Source organism: Alligator sinensis, unplaced genomic scaffold (genome assembly GCF_000455745.1).
Source record: "Alligator sinensis unplaced genomic scaffold, ASM45574v1 scaffold1112_1, whole genome shotgun sequence".
NCBI lineage: Eukaryota > Metazoa > Chordata > Crocodylia > Alligatoridae > Alligator > Alligator sinensis.
In genome coordinates this window covers 875,236-897,975 of record NW_005842327.1, presented here as the reverse complement: position 1 = coordinate 897,975, position 22,740 = coordinate 875,236, and the positions used below count along the sequence as shown (strand labels likewise).

General features: G+C 44.0%; 1 protein-coding gene across 1 annotated transcript in view; it reads left to right on the top strand.

Annotated features, from left to right (window-relative positions):
* DNAH11 (dynein axonemal heavy chain 11) overlaps window positions 1–22,740 on the top strand; it is a 279,731-nt gene that overhangs the window by 152,540 nt on the left and 104,451 nt on the right. Inside the window, exons 49-54 of the mRNA XM_006028586.3 lie at window positions 692–931; window positions 2,587–2,748; window positions 4,647–4,840; window positions 7,239–7,401; window positions 9,500–9,623; window positions 10,599–10,741. Of these exons, the coding sequence (XP_006028648.1) occupies window positions 692–931; window positions 2,587–2,748; window positions 4,647–4,840; window positions 7,239–7,401; window positions 9,500–9,623; window positions 10,599–10,741 (1,026 nt within the window). The remainder of the gene's footprint in view (window positions 1–691; window positions 932–2,586; window positions 2,749–4,646; window positions 4,841–7,238; window positions 7,402–9,499; window positions 9,624–10,598; window positions 10,742–22,740) is intronic.

Genomic DNA, 22,740 nt, shown 5'->3' with positions numbered 1-22,740 from the left:
AGGACATAGACTGCTTGCACACGTTAAAAAAATGTGCTTTACCAGAAGCAGCAGCATGTTACTTCAAACTATTTCTATCACGTCTGCATATACTGGGCGCTTGAGTGGGGCCTTTTGACACTTTTATCTAAAGCTGAGTCAATCAGCTATTAGATAAAAGCACCAGAAAAGCCCCACTAAGGCTCCTGATCTATTCAGACATTGGGTGAGCCAAGATAAAATAATGTGCTGCTACTTCCTTCTCATCCAGAACTTACAGTAAGTAACAGGAGCTTTATACTTGAGATTGGGTATTATATCGAAGCTGTAACCAAGTCCTGAGCCTGCTGCTCCAGTAACACAAAGGAAGCAGAAAGCAACCAGATTTTCCCTGGTATGGGACATTTCTTTCACATTTACATCAGTTGCAGTCTCCTGAAGTCCCTGGCATGGAGAGTAGGAAGGGACTGCAGTTGAAGCATACTGCTATTCTTCCCTAGTGGTTGGGACATAATTAGTCGCAGCTAGACCACCCTGGCTGGCAACTATTAGCCTGCACCAATGCTAAAGCTGTGGCATAGAACCAATTTCTGTGGCACAGACCAGTCTGCCCCCTAACCTTGCTGCATACATACTCATCCCTTGATTATTGATTCTTATGTTCTCTTAGACTCATAATCAAACCATTTACAATTGTCTTTTTCATTTCCAGAGACATTTCACAGTGTTTGCCCTCAACTTCCCATCTGCTGATGCCCTGAACACCATCTACAGCAAAGTCCTTGGTTTCCACTTCCAGCAGCATACCTTTAATCCATCAGTGTTGAAGAATGCCCCAGCCATCATAAGGGCAGCAATATGGCTTCATCAGACAATGGTTCAGAATTTTCTACCAACTGCTATTAAATTCCATTACATCTTTAACCTGAGAGACCTTTCTAACGTCTTCCAGGTCTGTATCAAAAACTGGCTTTCATTCTGGCATAATTAAGCTTATTACAGTAAATCTATGGACCAACCAAGAACAGGGCCCATTTATGCTAGATAGTACACAAACAGTATTCTGTACAGACAGTCCCTTTCTTGTAGAGTTTAAAATGAAATAGTCAAGACATTAAGAAAGAGAAAGGGATGTAGCACAAGCAGAGTAATGGTGCACAGATATCATGCTAATGCCATGTATTTGGGAGTGGGGGAGCAGAAGACAAGCTTTTTTGGAGGAAATGAGTCAATGGGCACATCTGCATGTGAAATTACATCGCTGTAGCAACACGATACAGCGATGTAGCATCTGTGGGCAAAAACTGATGCTGCCGCTATGTCACCATAGCAGTGCACTCCCTCAGTATAATGTGTTGCTATGTGCAGCTAAAAATAACCGTGCCCTGCCTTTTGGAAGTACTGCACCATCATTTAGTAACACCAGTGCCGTAGGGGCACATGTAGACTCACCCTATGAAGGGTAGGTGGAGCAAAACTGTGGTACAACTCTCTGCAGTACAAAGCAGCACTATGCTGAGACACTGAGCAGGTGCAGAGCATTGCCATGTGCTACATAAATATGAGTATCTCTTGTCCGTGTAGTGTTGTTGTACCAGCCTCCTTGGCTGGGAGGGAGAGTATTCTGCAGTAGCCAGGTGTGCCCACGTACCCAGTCTGGAACAGCAGCTGGCTACTGAAACTTGTTAACATACGAAGTGGGTGCAGATCAATTTTGAACTGAATATCTTTTCCCTTTGTCTGTGCTTTCCAGTCTGACATAATATACACACTTTTTCAGTCTTTTCTCTTAACAGGTGATTTTTCTTCAGGAAATACAATTCTGAGAGGCAGTTATTTTTACCGAATACAGGTGGACTTCCTGTATTTTGCAAAAGCACAGGGTAGGGTTTATCTACTGAAATGATAGCAGAAGTGGGGGAGAGACCAGAAAAAAACTCTGACGTCTGCCTGGGTTCATGAGGAAAAATATTTCAGCATGGCAAACTTAAATATTTTTTCTGCTTCCTGAAACAATTCATGTAGAGCATTTGATGGTAGAATCATTTTCATTTAAGGGGCTCGAGGATGGAGTTTAGAAAAGTTAAATGAAAAGTAGGAAAGGGGTGAGTAATGCTGAACATTTTGAGGAAAACCTCATTAATCCAGCTTTCTGTAAACCTCAGACTTCAGATCTGCACAGGAAATAGATTTTTTCTGTTTTCTCTTCACTGCAACTCAGACTAGCAAGTTTCAGCTGCTAGACTGAGGCTAGACTGAGGTCTAGTATTTGTGATATACAGTATAGAAGACATCAGTATTTTTAATATAATTTTTTCAGACATTTGATTGCCTCAGTTATTTGCTAATCTGAGCAACTCTGATACAGGTAGGAGAATTTAGAAACCCACATACAGTTTTACAAGTTTCCCAATCAATTAGTTGCATCAATATATGAGGAAAAAATTAAAAGAAAGTGAAGTATGAGAAAGACAACACAAGTATAGAGAAATAAGGGGACTTGTGTTTAGGAAGAAAAGAGCAAGTCTTACTGGCCTTCTAAAGACTCATTTAACTTGCTACTGAATAGCAAAATATTTGACAAAGTGGCGTTGTTATTGCTTTCAGGGAATTTTATTTGCTACACCTGAATGTTTAAAGCAGCCAAATGATCTCATACGTCTTTGGCTTCATGAATCTTCACGTGTTTATGGAGATAAACTGGTAGAAACAAAAGATTGCAGCTCTTTTCATAAAAGGCTCATGGACACTGCACACAAGTATTTTGAGGTATGGATATCTCCTGGAAATATTTTCTGCAATGTTAATAAATTAGAAGCTTTTCAGTGATATGTTAAGCTTCGTAGAAAAGACAAAAAGATCCATAATATAGCCCAAGAAGTTGCCCGAAGTAAATATGCTGATTTAGTACATCCCCTTTAATCTTATCTGTTAGCATCTGATAAAATGCTAACCTTATCTGAGAAGATGCTAATCGTATCTGTTAGCATCTTTTCTGCTGAGGGAAAGAAAGTACTAGCTTGATAGAAAGGAGGTATACCAGCTTATTCAGATTCAAAGTAGGCAAGCTATTTTCAGTTTGAGGTTATAATTTGCAAAGGTGGTAATTTTCCTTCTTGATGATAGTTCTCATTTCAATGTTTGATTAGCTGTGAGAATTTTCAAGTATCTGCCGCAATGTTGTTAGCAACTTAAAGCAAACATTTAAATCTTCCCTTAAAATGGAGGCAATGACCTTGTTACAGTCATAAATCTCCATGTACTTAAAGTCGGGGAGGATTGGCATTAGTTTTCCTTTCCCAGAATAGTTTCAGTTGATTAATAATGCACATGCAGCTACTTAATTCAATAAAAATGTTTTTCTTAATTCATTTCGTGATTACAGAATGTAATCATGCATCAGATTACTATAACAGTATATGATTTTGACATTTGAGGAGCAAAAGTAGTAAAAATAAGGGCACTGTAACAGAAAATAAACAATGATTAGATGAACCAAGTTTACAAATAAATACAGATAAAGGTTTCACATGAAACCATCTGGAGTAAACTCTTATCTGATTTACAGTAACGTTCCAAGGGATGTACACTAGAGTAAAATATGGTTCTCTACCTTTATTCCCTTAATAATTTCTTTAACTACACTTTCATGAAACTTTGACCCCTACCACATGTTATACAACTGAAGACATGATTAACATGTAGCCCAGGCATCCATTAAAGCAGTTTATGACATCCTAAAGCTAGGAATAGGCCATGAAGTTATTCCACAAAAAAGTGGCTGGTTCCTATCATGCCATGAATTGAATGTGTGGCCAGATGCACCCCCATGCTGAGCCCGTGCAGCTTGGAACCTGGATCACCAGATGGGACTCCCAGCCAGGGGAGCTCATGATGTACCACTACAGCTGGGAGCCCAGATACACTGGTGGGATTCCCAGCTGCAGGAGTTTGTTACTTGCTATGCAGAATGAGCCTTATTGCCTTCACTGGCAAAAAGGCATGATGGTGTCTGCTCAATCCCAGAGATATACCTCTTCCCATGCGCAAGTGAATCACGCATCAGTTCCCACCATGCCTTTATCAGCATGTCTGGCAGGGGCCTTTATTACAACTTTATCTCCCTTTGCTTACTATAGTATGTACAATTAATATACTGCTAGTGCTATCAACTGAATGCAGAAATGGTACTAAGAATGCCATGGAACATAATCTGGAATTTCATACTGGCTGCTGTAAGGATTTTGTAAAATTAGCGGTCTCTTGACACCAGTATCAAAGTGTGAATTAACTAATAAAAGCTGTGTTAATGACCTTCTATTTATCTGCCAGAACATCTTTTACTCCAAAATATACTTATTCTCCATCAGGCAAGGCACTGGGACTATCAGCTGGCATCCATCTGTAGAAATTGCACATTTCATGAAAAAAGTCATGGTTTTGTTTTTTTTATTTTATTTTATTTTTTAGCAAGACTATGGAAATTTTCAATTTGACAAAAAAAAAAACCCTGAACATTTTAAATTTATTTTTTCCCCTGAACCCTTCCATGAAACCCTGCATCTTTCTGCACTGTTGAACTGGTCATTAAATGTAGAATATTCCCTTTGCCTTTAACAACTTTGCTTTTTTTTTCTCCCCCCTTTTCCTCTCCCTCAATTTGTTAGGGTATAGAAGATCATGTGCTACTCCAGCTCCCTCTCATTTATTGCCATTTTGCAAATGGGATTGCAGACCCTCTGTACATGCCTGTCAAGAAATGGGAAGTTCTGAGGAAGATGCTTACAGAGACCCTTGAAAGCTACAATGAGATGTATGCTTCTATGAATCTAGTTTTATTTGAGGATGCTATGCAGCATGTGTAAGTAGAATTATGAAGTCCCATAGGGAATGAACCTATTTATGCACAAGCCATATAGTCAGGGTTGGATGAAATGATGACATCAAGGAATTATTTAATAAGAAATTTGTTTTTGCTACTCGGAAGCACCTGCATTCTGCAGTTGTGCTTATACTCAACATGCTTCACTGTTACCATAAAGGAGGTGTGGGTTGCAAGTATGTAGTTAAGGCTGAGTCCCCCTTTTACACATTGAGCAGGAATTTCTCTGTGAGGCATGAGAAATAGAGCACTGCCAACCCACATTTACAGTGTTTACTCACCGAGCACAGAATGATTTTTCTGGGAACCCACAAGAAAATCCATGCAGGTGATTAGGTTATTAATTAAATTGGATTCTTTCAGGAATTGAATGTCATCCTTGTCATGCAGGAAGAGGAGACATGTGGGGAAAAAAATCCAGTCAGAATGATTACAAGTTTGAAATTTGACAGACAGTCTTTAAAACAATTAAAAAATATTTTTATGTTATTTTTTTCTCCCTGTGTTAGTAGATTTGCCTAGACTATTTTTGGCTGTCCATTTTTATCTTAACTCTTAAGGGAACTGAGTTTTTAGCATAAAAGTAGCAAAATACTTTCAACTGCATCATTGTGAGGCTAAGTCATAGCTGCCCTTATCCAGATTCCCTTTGGACATAAATGGGAACTGCTCCAGCTTCAGTTGACAATTTGGTTTGTTTTCTGAAATCATCAATTTACACTGTTTAGTGACCACTTGAGCTCTTTCTTTTGTGGCAAACATTTTCTTTTTTGAAGGTATAAATTAAAGCTTGGAGTTCAGAAGGTCTCCAGGAACAGATTCTACATCAAAGTTTAGTTAAACTCTGGGTCATTTTAGTGTAGGCCTCCTGGGCATTTATACACACACATTTTCATGTTCCATCACGTGCAGTTGTATAAGCAGCAAAATGCATGTCAGCGCGCAGAAAATGGCAGCGGTGTGTTTTTAAACTAAAACACCTTCAATGTGTTTTAGTTCAAAAGCATGCCACTGCTATTTTCTCAGCACTGATGTGCGCTTTGCTGTTTATACAAATGTATGTGCCGCAGTGCCGGGCACCGTGGCACAAACGTGTACAAATGCTCCCTTATACGAAGTGCTGATGTGCTCTTAGAATGTGATCAATGCCCATTAAAGTTAATGGGAGTCTTTCCACTGATTATAACTTAGTATTGATCGAACCTTTCAAGTCATGTTTAACAACAGGTTATCATAGAACTTGTACATCCTGTAAAATCAGGTAGAGGAATGTTGCAGCATCTGAGGAGTTGTATGCCTACACTGCAGTGATAATATGCTGCAATTGGGGCGCAGCTGAACACCCCCTGCCCACCTGATCACACTGTGATATGTTCCACATCTGTAAAAATGCCAGTGAGGCCGCTCTGGGACATCCTTCTGTGGCTCTTCTTGAGACCAGGTCCTACTTGTGCTGCACTTCAGAGCAGCTATTATGGATGAATCTACAGGAGCAGCCTGCATTTCTGGGTTTGGAGTATGATGATGGGCACAGCCTGCATGGAGCTGCCCAAGTGTAGATGTGCTCCATGGCCCCTGACACATGTTACACTTCACAATTAACTGGTTAATTACATCTTAAGTAATAATCTGGCCACATGTTCATTCAATTAATGGTGTGATAAAACCAGGAATTAGAGACAGAATTATTACACAAAATATGTGTAATAACTTTTTAGCTGGTTCCTAACATGCCTTTAATTAAACATATGGCCAGTGCTCCCGAGTTCAGAGCACACTCCTATGTGCTCCAGACGCTGGGAGCACCACTCAGCTAATCAGAGCTCCCAAGTGCGGGAGGACAATGAGCTCCTCTGGCTGGGATCCCCAGTCACTGATGGAGGTCCCAGCCACAAGAGTGCATAATGTACCCCCATGGCTGGGAGCTCTGATCAGACAGGTCCCAGCTGTGGGAGGTCATGGTGCACCCCTACAGCTGAGAGTTCCCAGCCACAGGAGTGAAGACAGCTGGTGCATCAGCACTGGCAATATGGTGTGATGGGTTCTGATGTTCAATCCCATACTTGCATCACCTCCTATCATGCATGTGTGGCAGACAGGAAGCACAGTTGTTGCGATTGCACATCAGATCCCATTGCACCTTCTTTTTAATATTTGTCAGTAGCTTAAGATACTTTGACAAGGAGTATTAATCTGTATGTTCTAATTTTGGAAAATTGCCAGCATGAAGATGAGATGAGGGTAGCACATCTTGAGATGTCAGGACAACTTTAACATTGTAAAAAATTCAAATTCAGAGCAATCCAGAAAAGTTAGAGAAATTGGGTTAATACAGTGCTTGCATTCTACATTATATAATTCCTTTTTTCATCATCAGGTGCCGTATCAGCCGTATCTTAGAAGCAACTCGGGGTTATGCACTTCTGATTGGAGTGGGTGGTAGTGGAAAACAGAGCTTGTCTAGGCTGGCAGCATACATCTGTTCCCTTGAGGTGTTCCAGATCACTCTGAAGAAAGGCTATGGGATCCAGGACCTGAAGGTAAACTAACAGATATTATTTAACTCTTTTGGAAAAGCATGACTTCAGGAAGGCACTCTAGTTATTACATAGGCTTAACAAGAGTGCAGATGGGGCGGTATAATTTACATCATCTGAAATATATATATTTATATATTCAGTATTAGGTAATTTCCCTTAAAATGCTTGTCAATCTCCCTTCCCCCCCACCTCTGATACCAGTTTTGTAAGATGCATAGATTTGTGTGAAATTATAGTAAAAAATTTATCCCTTGCATTATCAGTTTTAATTGTCAGTTTTAAGCTGATTAATTAATTAGATAAAACTATTACTATGAGGCTCACAAGGCAAAATTAGGTCTGAACAGCATGTAAGGAAACAAATTGCTGCAAGGTAAGCAGGGGTGTGAGCTTAGCATGGCAGCTACTTTGCAATAATTGCCTATCTGCATGCTCTTACACACCAGTAAATACAAGAAAACTTACTTGATTTTCCCTTGCCATTACAGTAGGGCTAGGGTTGTGTACAGACAGTTACCATCACAAAGCAACTAGCACATTCTAAGTTCACACTTTAGTTTATCTAATTCTAACGTATTCATGTGCCTATGCCCTGTCACTGGAGACTGCTCATATGTTCAAAGTTAAGCAAGTGCTTATGTGATGTGCTGGACCAGGTCCACAGTGCACAGGACCTCAGTGAATTGATTCCTATGCACATCAGTTGTGGAAGAGCTGTGTGGAACTTCTCCCCCATATACTTTCCAGGCAGGAAGCAGAGGTGCCAAACCTAGCTGTCAAAAAGCCAAATAAGGGTCTGTGTATGAACCTCACTTGATGCATGATGACCCAAGATGCAATTTCTGCCAGCTTATTCAAGCTACCAAAGAATATACTACATTGAATATCAGTTGTTAGCAGGAGATACATATGTAATGCATTACACCTTCAGCACATACAATAAATAATAGATGCAGCAGATTTTTGCTTATAGTAAATAATATGCTTACATTTCAACTCTACTTTTCCTCTCTGTGAAAAACACTAATTTGCAACCATGTGGAAGATAAGGGGGGCAGAGACATTGACTTTGCAAAAGCAAAACTTGGCCCTCATAGAGTTTCTGCCACATAACAATCTTAGTAAAATATTCTAGTTAGGGGTAGTTCTGGCGATAGAGCCTTTTATATTTTTGTGTTCTTCAGTTTTGTATTGTGGGAATGTACGATAGCTTTGTGTCCTGAAGCTTTCATCATCTCCTTGTGTTACCCCCAAGTTCTACAGTTAGTTTGAAGTTTCATAGTTTCATGGTGCTCAGGGTCAAAAGTGACTTAAACAGATCATCAGGTCCAACCCTCTGCCCCGTTTGATTCAAAAGACAGTGGCTTCAAATGAAAATGAAGCTATAGAAGCAGATCCTCTTCCCAGTTTAAGGACAACAAGGGAGGAAGGAATCCACTAACCTTTTTCAGTTCCTCTTACTGGACTAGGTTGCAGACTTCATATAAATTCGCATTGGCCATTCTCTGTATCGTAAATGGAGTAAAAATGTACATGTAGTCAATGGCTTCTTTTTAAATTATTTATTCACTGGTGCTAGTCACTGTGTTAGTACACTGTTTAGCATAGTGATGCCCCAGTCCATAACTGGGGAGCAACAATACAAATAATAAATACTAATAATACTTTCCTCTCTTAATGAGTTCATTTAGGGTGGCCCATACAACATAAGGAATAAGAAAACAAACCAAAAAGATGAACTTGTCTTTCCAGTGTGATGCCTAGATATTATGAACATGTTCCTGAAAGGGAGTTACTTGACAGAGGAGTTAAAATATCAGTTTTACTATATTGCAAGGGAGTTCTTTTTTGATAAGCAGCTTGCTTTCATCTTCAGTACGTGGTTTTGTCAATTGCAGTTCTTGTCAGCAGTTTAAAAAAATGGAAGTAACCTATTTTTTGCCTTTAGCTGTGATTTGGCAAGTTAAAGAGATGTAAATAAATTGAAAGAAGCAGGTAGAGTCAACGATGTATTGCCATCAAATTGCATGCATTTCATGGGTTTTTTTCTGTATCAACATTTTAACAAAACATGAATGATTGCCTCTTTTTCTTATAGGTAGATCTTGCCAATTTGTACATCAAGACTGGAGCCAAGAACATGCCCACTGTGTTTTTGCTGACAGATGCCCAGGTTCCAGATGAACACTTTCTTGTGCTGATTAATGACTTGTTGGCATCAGGTGATTAGACCAACACATTTCTTGAAAGTTCTTCCCTAGTGACAAATGATCTGTGGTTTCAGTGAACTTTAAAGAGAGATTATTTGTCTTTGAGGTGTTTGTAGGGGGAGTCTTTTGGGAAAAGCCACATAAACACAGCTAACTTGAGTTTTGTATCTAGTGTGCTTAAAAAGCAAAGTCCCCTGAGAAAGCTTAATAACAAGGTCATGCAATTCATTTGTGCACCTGATTCTCCTCTCTACTTAATGCCACTTTTACACTGGCCTAATTCTTTTGACTTAAGTGGATTCATTCATGATTACAGTAATGCTGTGGTTTTAAAACTGTGTTCTGTGGAACCCTAGGGTTCCACAATAGGTCATCAAGGGATCCTCAGAGAGAGTGGGGAGATAATGGTGGAGTGGGCCAGGAGGTGGTGCATTGCTATTGCCAGGATGGGCCACCTAGCTCATCCTCAACTCACATGGTAGGGTTCAGGGTTTCATGGCAGAAGCAGTAAAATGAAAGGGTTCCATGACTTGGGCAAGTTTGAAAATCACTGCATAAGGAGGAGAATTGGGCTCTGAACGTTAGATGACTCTGAATGTGGGTGACACAGACAGGTGCAGGAGGTGTTTTGACTGTTTTCTTTGGCTAGGTGGGAAGGAAGCACTGGAGGTCTTGTAACATGGTACAACAGTCTGGGGAAAAGCTGAGAACAAGTGATCCTCAGAAATTAGAAATGCTAAATGCAAAGTAGGTTTTCCTCTCTCAAAAAGAAAATTCTCTCTGCAGAAAATAAATGTTTGAGTAGCACTAGCTAATTTTTTTTGTTGTTGCTGTGTATCATTTACATTATCATAATGCCTAAGAACTCGCTCTTTTTGGAACAGACCTGCATTGTGCTATACAGTAAAACTGTGATGCATTTTAGTTAGTTGCTCAGACTCTCTTTTTGGGGTCTCTCCTGATGCTTCTTATTTTGTCTGTATGCAGGGGAAGTTCCAGATCTGTTCAGTGATGAAGATATAGATGGCATAATTGCAGGAATTAGGAATGAGGTGAGAGGTCTGGGTCTGATTGACACCAGAGAAAATTGCTGGAGGTTCTTCTTGGATAGAGTGCGACTACAGTTAAAAGTAAGAAAAATGACTACATGTAAGAGAAATTATTTAAATCCAACTGCTGGCACTAGAGAATTGAATTATTTCCATGTACTATGTAGTATATTTAGAATTTGTTATTTCTTTATACATGAAACTGCACATAAAGATGTACATTTGACTCAGGTATTGACAGTGAGCTTATAAAGTGTTTCTAATGCAGATGGATCCCAAAGTAATGGGCCTAATTCTTCCATGTGACTGTCCTGTTGAAGTTAGTGGAAGCCATTGCTCTGTGTGTTGTTGTCCTTTGCAGACGAAGACGACCGCATTCAGTGGGGGGGGGAAGGGGGGAGGGAAGAACAGAGAAAAGAAGTGGAAAATAAAAAGGGGAGGGAGAAAAGAGAAAGGAGAGAGAAAGTAAAAAGGAGACAGAGAAAAGAAAGAGAAAGAAGGGGTTGGGGGCTATGTTACATGGGTACATAGGTGGTTTATAAGCCCGATCTTTGCCTTGAACAGTATGCTGCAGGAGAGCAATGAGAACTGGGTATGAGAGGTTTTCATTTTCTTGTTTCTTCATTGCTTCTTCATTGCACATTTCTTCAACACGTTTCTTCATTGCTTCTGCCGTGCATTCCTCTTCAAAGATCAATGTGCTATTCTGGATTGATGACCTCCAGGATGGACAGTAGTGAGCGATTTACTCCCATAACCCCAGTTCAATGCCAAAACTCTTTAGGGTGTCTTTGTACCACTTCTTTATGCACCATCAATGCGTACTCCATTTAACAGTTCACCATAGAAGATTTTCTTTGGCAGGCAACTTCAGGCATTCTTGAAAAGTGGCTAGCCCATTTCAGCTGCCCCAGTTTCAGTAGGCTGACGAGAGTAGGTCCATGGACCATTGCATGTCAGCCTGTGAGCCTGCACATAACAGTCGTCAACAAAGAGAAAGTTGCAAAGCGTGGCTGTCTGGACTTCAGAGCTCACTTGGAGCCTCCTCAGGTTGATGATGTCTTTGTCAAAATAGTACCTGATCCCCATACCAAGGTCATTGTCTTGGAAGGCATCCACCAGCATGGCAGAGAATACCTAGAATACCATGCTGAAGAGAGTATGTGCAAGCACACAGCCCTGCTTGATGCCATTTGTGACCATAACAGGGTCAGAGCATTTGCCATTCGCAAGGACATGTGCCATCATGCCGTCATGGAACTATTGAACCATGTTGATGAATTTTCCGGGGCATCTGTACTTCATTATTTCCCAGAGGCCTTCACCATGTTGAAGGCTTTGGCTAGGTAGGGCAAGGTCACCTTCCAGGACAAGGGAGGACTCGGGGACCTCCCATGCTGTCCAGCCAAGGGGTTGCACCAAGGTGGTCAAGGGCCCCAAGGCCCGCTGCACCAAGGTCCCCACCCCACTGGAGCTTTGCAACAGGTATGAACCTCTTGCAGCCCCAGCAGAGCCTGCTAAGCTGCCAGCTCCAGTAGGCAGCACAGGCTCAACTGATTTGTAGACCTCAGCTGGAAACACATCAGCTCCAGGAGCTTTGCCACTAGACATTTGCTGTATGGCCTTTTGGACTTCCATGCTTGTAGATGGAGCTTCAAATGAGGTGTTGATGGTAGTTTGAGGCAGCTTGCATATGGCATCTGTGTTGATGGAGGATGTCCAATTGAGGACGGCACTGAAGTGTTCAACCCATTTCTGGACTATCTGGGCCTTTTCAGTTAGCAGTGTGGTCCCATCAGCAGACAGCAGGGGGGAAGATCCAAGGACCTGTGGACCACAGACAGCCTTTCAGGCATCAAAGAACATTTTTGTGTCCTTTCAGTCAACGTAGTGCTGGATCTCATCTGCTTTGTTCTTCAGCCATGTGTCCTGCATCCCTCACAGCTTGCACTGAATGGTCTTCCATATCAAGCTGTAGGCATGTTGCGTTGATGCAAACTTATCATAGAGGTAAATTCTGTGGAGACATTATTTCTCTTCCAGCAGCTGTTGTATCTCCTCGTCATTTTCATCAAACCAGTCTTGGTGTCTGTGAACACTTGGTCTCAAGGTTTTGAGGGCTGCAGAGTATATAACTTTGTGGAGCTGCTTCCAGTTGGCTTCAGAGTGGAGCAGTGTAGTGTGAAGCTGATCTTTCAGATGGTTCTCAAGAGACAGCCTAGTGTTGTCGTTTATCAGCCCTGTAGTGCTGAGGTGCTTCAATCCACTTCGTCCTTGTGGATGCCATCTAGTTTGAATCATGATCTTTAGTGAGGAGATGATGAGTTGATGATCAGTCCAGCATTCAGCACCACACGTTGCTTTGGTTACATAGACATCACATCTATCCCTCCTTCGGACGATGACATAGTTGATAAGATGCCAGTGCTTGGAGTGGGGGTGCATCCACAATGTCGTCTTCCATTTGGGGAGGCAGAACAGTGTTGGTAACCAGAATCTTATGTTCAGCATGTAATCTGAGCAGGAGAAGACCATTGCTATTGTAGCTTCCAATCCCGTGCTTCCCGATGATGCCATTCCATGCTTGGCAATCAGAGCCAATCCTGGTATTGAAGTTGCCCAGGAGAATGGGATGGTGAGGCTTCAGTACAGCAATGATCATGGAGTGGAGGTCATCATAGAACTGGTTGTTGACTTCGTCAGAGTTGGTCATGGTAAAGGTGTATGCACTGATGATAGTGGCTCACTTTTTGTCAAGCAGAGGGAGCTTGAGCACCATCAGTCGGTCATTTACTTCCTTAGGTAGGTCAACTTCTTGACGAGGCTGTTTTGTATAGCAAAGCGGACACCTGCTGCCCATTTGGCTTCACTGCCATGACCACTCCAAAAGAAAGTGTAGTCAGCTTTTCCTTCTGAGAGTTGCCCTTCACTGGGTAGGCAAATCTCGCTGAGGGCAGCGATCTGGATATTGTATCTGTCCAGTTCTTTCCTGATGAGGGCAGTTCTCCTTTCAGGTCTGTTGGTGTTTCCATCGGTCAGCATACATATGTTCCATGTGCTCCACTTGAGGGGAATGGATTTCTTTCCTTTTCAGCCACTGTAGTGGGACCCCTGCCAGCCATGGGGTGAAGCAGGCGATGTTTGGGGCACCTTTTCTAACCCCTTCCTCACTCAGGGAGGTGAGCAGTGCAATCCTGAATAGGACTGCTCAGTTACTCAGGGGGCTGCCAAGTTCTGCTGCTGCTGCTGTCCAGTAGAAAGTGACCTGATGTCTTGAGTCACCTGTGTGCATGTTTGTGGCTACAGTTTCCAGTGTGTCCACACCTGTTACTTCATTGCTGGCCCATTGCCACAGGGCTAGTGCTGGATGCGAGTTGTGCAGGATTTCTATTTAAGTCAGGAAGAGTTGTGCAGTATCGGCCTTACTCTCACATCCAAGCCAATTGGTAACCAGTGGCAGAACAGTGTCAAGATGGCTGGAGATTGACCCAGATGCAGTGGATGACCAGGACGTCTTTTGTGCCTTGTCCTGCTCTGCGCGTTCCACAGTGCATTGCTGTACCGCCATTGGACTATACGAGGGTCTCATCTGCCCAGTCAGCTGGAGTCAGACTTTGCATGCAGGGGTAGGCATGTCCCTGTCTCCCCAGAGGTCTGAAGGCCAACTGGGTACCCTCACCTGGTTTGGCCCTCCCGTTGAGGCGGTTTGCCAGGATGTGGCTGCTGTCACATGCAGACAGCTACTTGGAAACAGAGGTGAGAACTGAGTGCTGGTGATGACCAACAGAGGAAGAGTCACTAAGGTGAGCGCAACATACACTTTCTCTGGAGGTGCTACTTTTCCTAGACACCCCAGACACCCCCATTGCTCTGTAAGAATTACTATATGGCTTCCCAAAACCCTGTGTACATAATACAGACTACCCATGCTGGGATTTCAGCCTTTGGTACACTGGTATAAACCAAGTCTGCACTTTAGGGCTTTTCTGTATGGGGAAGATACTCTGGTAAAAGAGTTATTCAAGCCAAATCCCATGTGTGGATACCCTTAAGGCACGCTAAGTACGAGCTAGTTTATTCCATTTTCCATTTGAACTTGTGTCTGAAATTCCAGTATAAATATCACTTTTTTCCCCTTCATATGCCTTTGTAATGTAGCTACTTCATAGATCAAATATTACAATTATTTAATACACTATGTAACAGGGCAAGGACAGCCCTGTTCCTTTAGTGTTACAAAGTTGCGAGTAGGGTGTGGGGGGAGGGGCAGGTCAGAGACAGGGCAAGGATAATTACTTAGTAGACACAATTGGGAAAGGGATTGCACCCACGGTGAACGTTGACTGATTGGGAGCCAGGAGCTATTAAAGTCCATGGCAGGGAACAGTTTCTTTGCCCCCTGGTGCATGACATGAGGAGATTCAGCGGCGATGCCAGGAGCGGCAAACTCAGAAACAGGTTGCTGATAAGACCGGCTGACCAGGTGAAGGTAACCACAGCGACCAGTGAAGCAAGGAGGTAAGAAAGAGAGAGACTTACCAAACGGGTCCTCCGGCCGAGAAAAGGTCCCACAGACAAAGGATCCGCTGGTACCTGCGAGAGAGAGAGAAAAAAGAGTGAGATTGGAGTTGAGCTGGCTGACTCAGGGGAGCAGGTTGCACGGTGGTGGAGGACAAAAGGAAGAATGTGAGCTGTGAGAACAGCTGGGGTTCTCCACAAACTGTGGGGAATTCACTAATAAACCAATTTTCTTTTATCCTGTTTCTGGGGTGATTTACTACACCCTCGGATGTAGTATGTCGGATACTAATCTTTCAAGGCTTACAATTATACTGACCCCAGTTTTACACCTCTTCTGAAATAATACATTTATACAGAATAAGTCTCATGCTTCAGAAACAAACTACTGGTAGGGAGGAAGAAAGAGACTTTCAACACTAGATTATGCTATAAGGTTAGGTACAACTATTTGGGGGGATTAGATCAAGTTAAAAATGGCCATCCGATCTAAGATAAATTGGGATGGGAGGGGCGAGCAGAGGGAGGGGGCTGGAGGGGATCAGAGGGGCAAACGGGGTCTGCAAAGGGCTTGGGGAGCCTGGAGGGGCAAGTATGGTTCATGGAGGGGCTTAGAGGGAACAGTGGGGCTAGTAGGGTCTGTGGAAGGGGTTGGTAGGATCTGGGAGGGTTTGGCAGGATTGAAGGGGAAAGCAGGGTCTGCAGGATTGGGGTGGGCAAGCATTATGGGGGTTGGTGGAGTCTGGAAGGGTTTGGTGAGATCAGGGGGTCACAGAGCCTGCAGGAAGGGCATGGGGGGGACTCTTCCTACCCTGGGACCAGGGGCTATTTTTAACCCATCCACCTCCCCCCTAGCAAACCAACCACCACCCCCAATCCATCCCATACCTCCCCCCACCCTGACTTGTTTTCTTGCTCCTGGCACTGGTGAACACCAGTAAAACTGGCACTGAGAGTGGTTCGCAGGTTGAGGGGTTTGGCAGGCTCAGGAGGGGCTGACTGGTCCATGTGTAGGGAGGGGTGTTGCCCATCTGGGGGTAGAGCGAGGGGTTAGGGGACACTAAAAATTGCCTGGTGCCAGGGGACAGGTAGGAATAGCATAGCCCTGGGGCTGGGCTTTTCCAGCTCTGGAGCTGCGCTGTGAACTGTATAGAAGTTCAATTAGATCAGTCTTGCCAGACCTGACTTAAGTTGGACTAACTCTAAGGTACAGTTAACTTTGGTCTGCCATTTTTAGACTGATCTAACCTTCCTAAACTTCTGTACAGTTTGCACACAGATCAACCTAACTAAGGATCTGAGTGTAAGGTCTGCATTTTGGCAAGCTAAGTTACATCAGGTGGCCTTTTTCTAAAGCAGTCTAACCTCTCCTAAACTTCCTGAATATTTGTATGTACTGTCTCCTGGGAGTGGAGAGGTGTATGACTGATGGCAAAGTATTAGTCAACAGATCCACTGTCCCTGTGCATGTGAGTCATGTAAAAGTTTTGCATTTGCAGAAATGAAGAATAAAATGTTGTGGTTGAAGTGGGGGGTGCAAGTGACCAATTTTACTGCAGCAGAACATAAACCCCAAAAGTTTGGGAAATGCTGTTCTACAGTATCTGATGACTCATGGGCCTCATCCAGAATGGCCACTCCTATATTGTTTTAGGACCTGCAATAGCATAGTATCTCCAAACATCACACTGTGGCATTTTACATTCCCACTTTTGCACCTATTTCCCTTTTTTCTCCTCTCTTGACATCCATCTGTTCTCTTTACTATACTTTTGTTTCTTCTCTTATTTCTGTTTTGTTGGCATAATTTCTGTCCTTCACTGGTGATTCCTTCTTTAACTCATGGCTAAACAGAACATTTGGTATGACTGGCATCCTCTGCTATTTTATCTAGTCTGAGCTGAGTGTATCAGTAGAGATTAATGAAAAAAGTATTTGTGCACCTTTTATTTAGCTCTAGTCAATGCTGTTTGTCTCAATTTCTTGAGCACTGAATTCATGTACAGGTTTTTAAGAATGGGGGAGAAAAAGCTGTAAATCCTAATATCTTTGCATTTTCTTCTCCCCCTTCCCTCCCTTTGTGCCCTCTCTGATTTCCTCTATGATTTCATTATTTTTTAAAGGGCTTTTTTGAAAAACTACTTTCAAATGCCTCTTACCTTGCCACCATTTTGTAGGCCCCCCACTGTGCAAATTAGCACTTCTGGAACCAGGGAACAGGAGGTATCTATTCACACTGCATAGACTGCAAGGTAGAGGCATTGTAATACTTCAGGAGACATTAATTTAATGAATTAACACACTGACAGGTATCGCATGTACTTAGTTCTTGGTAACCCACCTCTTTTCCCCAGATTTGCAGTGTAAAATAAGGGATTTCAAGCAATTCCTCACCTCAAGCTTAGTGATGCGGGCTATTAAACAAAACAAAAAAATCTTATTCTTTATTATTCACCATTTTACTAAAGTCAGCATTGGAGCTTAAGCCCCTGTTTTTGTTTTCTTCACAATTCATCCTATATCCCACAACTGGATCTCTGATGATAAATCTTGACTCCAAATTAAAGGAATCAAAGCACATGCTGTACTTTCTTAAACCACTGTTTTAAAAATGCATGAGGTAGTCAGGCAAGAGGTATACAGTGAAAGTTGTTAAGAGTAGAAAAAGAGTAAATGATACATTATTTTGAAATCTGTAGAAAGAGTGGCACTGCACATGAAAAGTTTACCTAAGGAATCAGAACTAGGAGGCAAGATTAAAAAAGCAAAGTGCCTAAGTGGAAATGTCACTAGTCAGATTGTCAGATTTTTATTTGGAGTTTCCAGACACTCTGCTGTTGATGCATTGGGTTCACGTGAGTCTGCTTTACTGTGGGTGTAAATTGTAAAATCTATTTGTAAAACTTGAGTCAGGCCTCTGACTCGAACATGATTGTATGGATACATATATAGGAGGAGAAGGAGGCATCAGTTTCCACACAGATTTAAAAAAATAAAGATGTTTAATAATTGAGAGGACAGGAATTGGACTACAGGACCAAGGAAAAATATGATGCTGCACACAAGAAAAAAAAAGGGATGTTAGGTCAAGGTGACAGGAGCCTAGCAGTCAGAGGTTTTCCAGATGGACAAAGTAACGGCATGTGTAGGTGAAACGGGGGCCCTAAATTGAAGCAGTGGGTTTTAAAAAATGCTGCTTCAGTTTAGGGCTGGTTAAACCCTTGTGTTGTGCACACACCCTGCTGACTTACCTGCCTCTCCAGCGGGGAGGGGAGGGTGAGATGCTGGCTGGCAGAGCAATCCCTGGGCTATGGGGAGGGCAGTGCTTCCCTCCGCGGCAGTGGCGCCCTCCCCTCCCCCTGGGGGGGAGATCAGGCTCCCCACTTTTCTTGGGCAGAGCCTGCTTTCCCGAGCTGCTGCTGCCAGGCTGCCTGCAGGGCTTCCTGCAGAGCCGTGGAGCTGCACGGAGCCTGGTGCTTCATTGCAGGGGCAGCAAACAAACTCCTTGAAGGAGTTTTAGTTTGCTGCGCCCCAAGTCATTTAAGGTGCATTACGCCGCCAAATTTCCTACAGCAGCTGGAATTAATGTGCAATACACGGCCAAGGCATGCAAACACTGACACCATTAAAGTGGTGCAAAGGCATTTAGCCTGCTTTAGAGTGTCGTGCGCACACACCTCTCGTTTCATCTACACACACCCTAAGACTCTCTGGCTTAATGATAAGAGTACTTGTATGGAAATGGGGGAACTGGGGTTCTGATCCTCTGCCAGGACTATGCAAGTCTGCCTTATATCACTGTTGCTTTTTATGATTCTTTATTCCCCCAAGAAGTTTTGCAAGTCTCCAGAGCATGTGGAGCATGCTAAATATACAGTAAACTATATATATATATATATATATATATTAGAGTAAACTATTGTCATCTGGGGAAGTACTAAACCTACACAGAGCAATACATATGCTCAGTTAGAATATTAGCATTTGTGAAGTCATACTCACAGCCTCTTACTATACCCTTTTGCTGCCACCTTCTTTTTCAGTGCTCTTTCAACCCCCAAAAGCTTCATGTAGTATTAACTCTTCATTGTCCTCCCTTAGTCAGTTCTATGCATTTAATTTTAAAACAAAATGAAATCAAAGACTCCTGCAAATTTACTTGTAATCAAAGCTGATTTCAAACAAGAGAAAGGGACTTATCTCTGAAAACGTCCTATAACTTTTCTCATTCCCACTTGAAACGGTCTCCATAGCAATTAGACCTCAGTTGCTTACAAGAAATGAAGTATGAATCCCATACGGCATTTCTCACTTCTTATTTTGATTTGTTGGATTAGACTGCCATTTGTGCCCTGAAAAGAAAATAAATATGTAGAATGTGACTTCAAGCTTAAGCAAGGATTGGTAGAAAAGTAAGAAGTAATAATTACACATGCATATAATTATTCAGGCACATTCAGACCCCATCCTTTAGATTACACCAACTGTTTCCTTCTAACATGACCTTTATTACATTCTACTTCTGTTTTAACTTTAATATTTTTGAAGGAAAGAATGGAAATGATAAATCTGTACATGTTTGAATATGAGCTCTAGAATGAGCTGTTCCAAGAAGCATTGCTTTAACATGTCAAAAAAAGGCTTCTGTAAACCTTGTCTTGACATGAGCAGTTTCTATGTGTATAGTTAAATTTTGCCTTATTATTGCTTTATTAGATTTCATCGTATCTTTTGATCTCACTCAACGTTCTCAAGAGGAAAATGAATCTCCTATCCTCTTCTCCATTATTCCTTCCTGAAGGATTCCCTTGCTAATTCCCTAATGTTCTACCCTTCCTTTCATCCTTTCTTATCTTCTCCCTTTCAAGTGGCACCTCAGCATCTGCTATAGCATTTTAGATGTTCTGTTAGACATAAGATTGCAGCTCAAGTGGATGTATCCACGATAGTTTTACACTTGCTAGCTCAGCTCCCTGTAGCAATATAGTCACAGCAGTACAGAGTTCAGCACAAGCAACTGCCTGAGTATTTGCCCAGGTTTTCCCATAGGCTTTTCCACCTGTGCTGCTACAAAGTGTTATCAGTATCAGTGGTAGCTGGTTGTGAGCTACCTTGAGCCATAGCAGAGACTGGCCTGCTCTCTTCCTTTCCTCTCCCCCAAGCATTCTGCTTCCATAGGGCAGTCTCCCAGAAATGGCATCCTCCTGCTTCCCCAAAACCAGGCTTTTGGCATAGTCCATCATGTGGCAACACAAAGGGTGTAGACAAATTGGAAAGAGTCCAGTGGAGGGCAATAAAAATGGTTAGGCGGCTGGGGCACATAATGATTTCTCAAGAGACGCTGAGGGAACTGGGCTAAATATATCTGGTGAAGAGAAGACTGAGGGAAATTTAATAGCAACTTTTAACTGCCTAAAGGGTGATTTCAGAGAGGATGGAACTAGATCGGGGTGGCCAAAATACAGCCCTCAGACTGGATCTGGCCTACCAGGCAATCTCATCCGGCTGCAGGCACCTGCCAATTAATTGTACTCCACCAAGCCCACACACCTTGCTCCCACCTTCATGCGTGGAAGGCCCTGGCCCAGGCAGCATGCACAGCTTCAGGGCAGGGCCAGTGCTCCCACTGCTGCTGCCACTGGGGGATCTGCTCAGCTTCCCCAGTGTCCAGCAGCTCCTTCTGTCCCTGCTGCAGTGCTCGCTCCAGGCAACAGGTAGGGAAGTGGCAGGGGTGGACTGCGGAGAGCTGCAGCTGGGCGGGGACAGAGAGTGTGAGGCTGGTGGAAGTGTGGAGCCTGGAGCCCATACCCAGGAGGTGGTAGGAGCTTGGAGCTCAGGTGGGCAATGTGTGTGGACCCCCCCCCCCACACACACACACACCCCCCATAGCATGCAGCCCCCACTGTCGGTGGCAGCAGCAGGCCAAGGGCCTTCAGGGGGCTTGTGGCTTGTGCAGGCTCTGCCACCCAGTGGCATATGGCTCCAGCCAGTTCCAGGAGCTGCCCATAGTGGCAAGGAGCATGGCCAGCCTGGCCCACCTCTATTGCATGGGGCTCCCTGTGACATGGGATCAGAGAAGGAGAAAGTTGAGGCATTGTGGGTTAGGATACATGGAGGTCGTGGGGAAAGGGACTTGGTGGTGAGAGTCTGCTAAAGACCACCACACCAAGAGGAAAAGCTAGACTTGGAATTCATGAGGCAGCTCTCAGAGGCCATACAGTCTAGGGACATGATTGTCATGGGGGACCTAAACTACCCTGACATCTTCTGGGAGGGGCAGTCAGCCAAATCCAACTGTTCACATAGGTTCTTAACCTGCATGAAGGACCTTCACCTAGCACAGGAGGTATATGGTCTCACTATGGGGAATGCCTTGCTGGACTTGGTGTTGACTATAGCTGTTCGCAGCCCACCCGGGGCTGTTCCTAGTAGGCATAGGCAGCCCCACATGGACTGCGAGTGGCTGCAGCACGGGACACTGGGCATGGGGCGGGCAAGGGGCTGCTTTTCCCACGCTCAGCACCAGCTTGTAACTGGCCCTCGCTGTCAGCCTGGGCCCCACACCGGCTCCGGGCTCACCCGTTGGGGCTGTGCATGGTGGCAGCAGCTGCGGCCCCACTACTTGCCGTGCCGGGCAGTGTTTACTACTGCCGCCTCTGGGCTGCCCAGCACACAAGCTCTGGGTGGGCAGCTGCAACAGCAAACACTGCCCAGCACAGCAAGTGTGGGGGCTGCAGCTGCTGCCACCGTGTGCAGCCCCAACGGGTGAGCCCGGAGCCAGCCCAGGAACCAGGCTGGCAGCAGGGGTGGGTTACAAGCTGATGATGAGTGTGGGGGAAAAGCAGCCCCTCCCCAGCCCCGTGGCCAGTGCCCAGCACTGCAACCACTCACAGACTGCATGGGTCTGCCTGTGCCTGTTCAGGACAGCCCCATGTGAGCTGCAAGTGGCTGCAGCAGGGAGCACGGGACATGGGGCATGGGAGCAGCCACTTCTTCCTGGGCTCAACTTTTCCCCGGGCCACTTTTCCCAGGCTCCTTCCCTGCCTGGGGTCCTTCCCCCGCCCCCCCCTTACCTGAGTTTCCAGTGTGATGCAGTCGCACAGTCCCAGCCCAGAAGCCCCTGCTAGGGCTTCTAGCTGTGGGGGCAGGACTGGGCAGGCCCTGTTGTTGCGAGAGCCTGCCAGGCTTTCCCTGGGTCTCATTTCCTCTGGTTTCTGTCATTTTTTACAGGAACCATGGACAGATCAATATTCATTTTCTAAATTTTTTCGGGGCCCCGCAAGCCTACCCCTGAGTTAGGGGCTTACAGGACAAGCCCTATGAGGAGAGACTGAGGGACCTGGACCTCTTCAGCCTCCACAAGAGAGGCTGAGAGGTGATCTTGTGGCCGCCTACATATTCATTAGGGGGACGCAGCAAGGGATCACCAGGGCACCTCTTGGGGTAACAAGGAACAAAGGTCACAAACTGACAAAGAGCAGATTTAAGCTAGATATCAGGAAAAAGTTCTTCATGGTAAAGGTGGCCAAAATTTGGAATGGGCTTCCAAGGGAGGTGGTGCT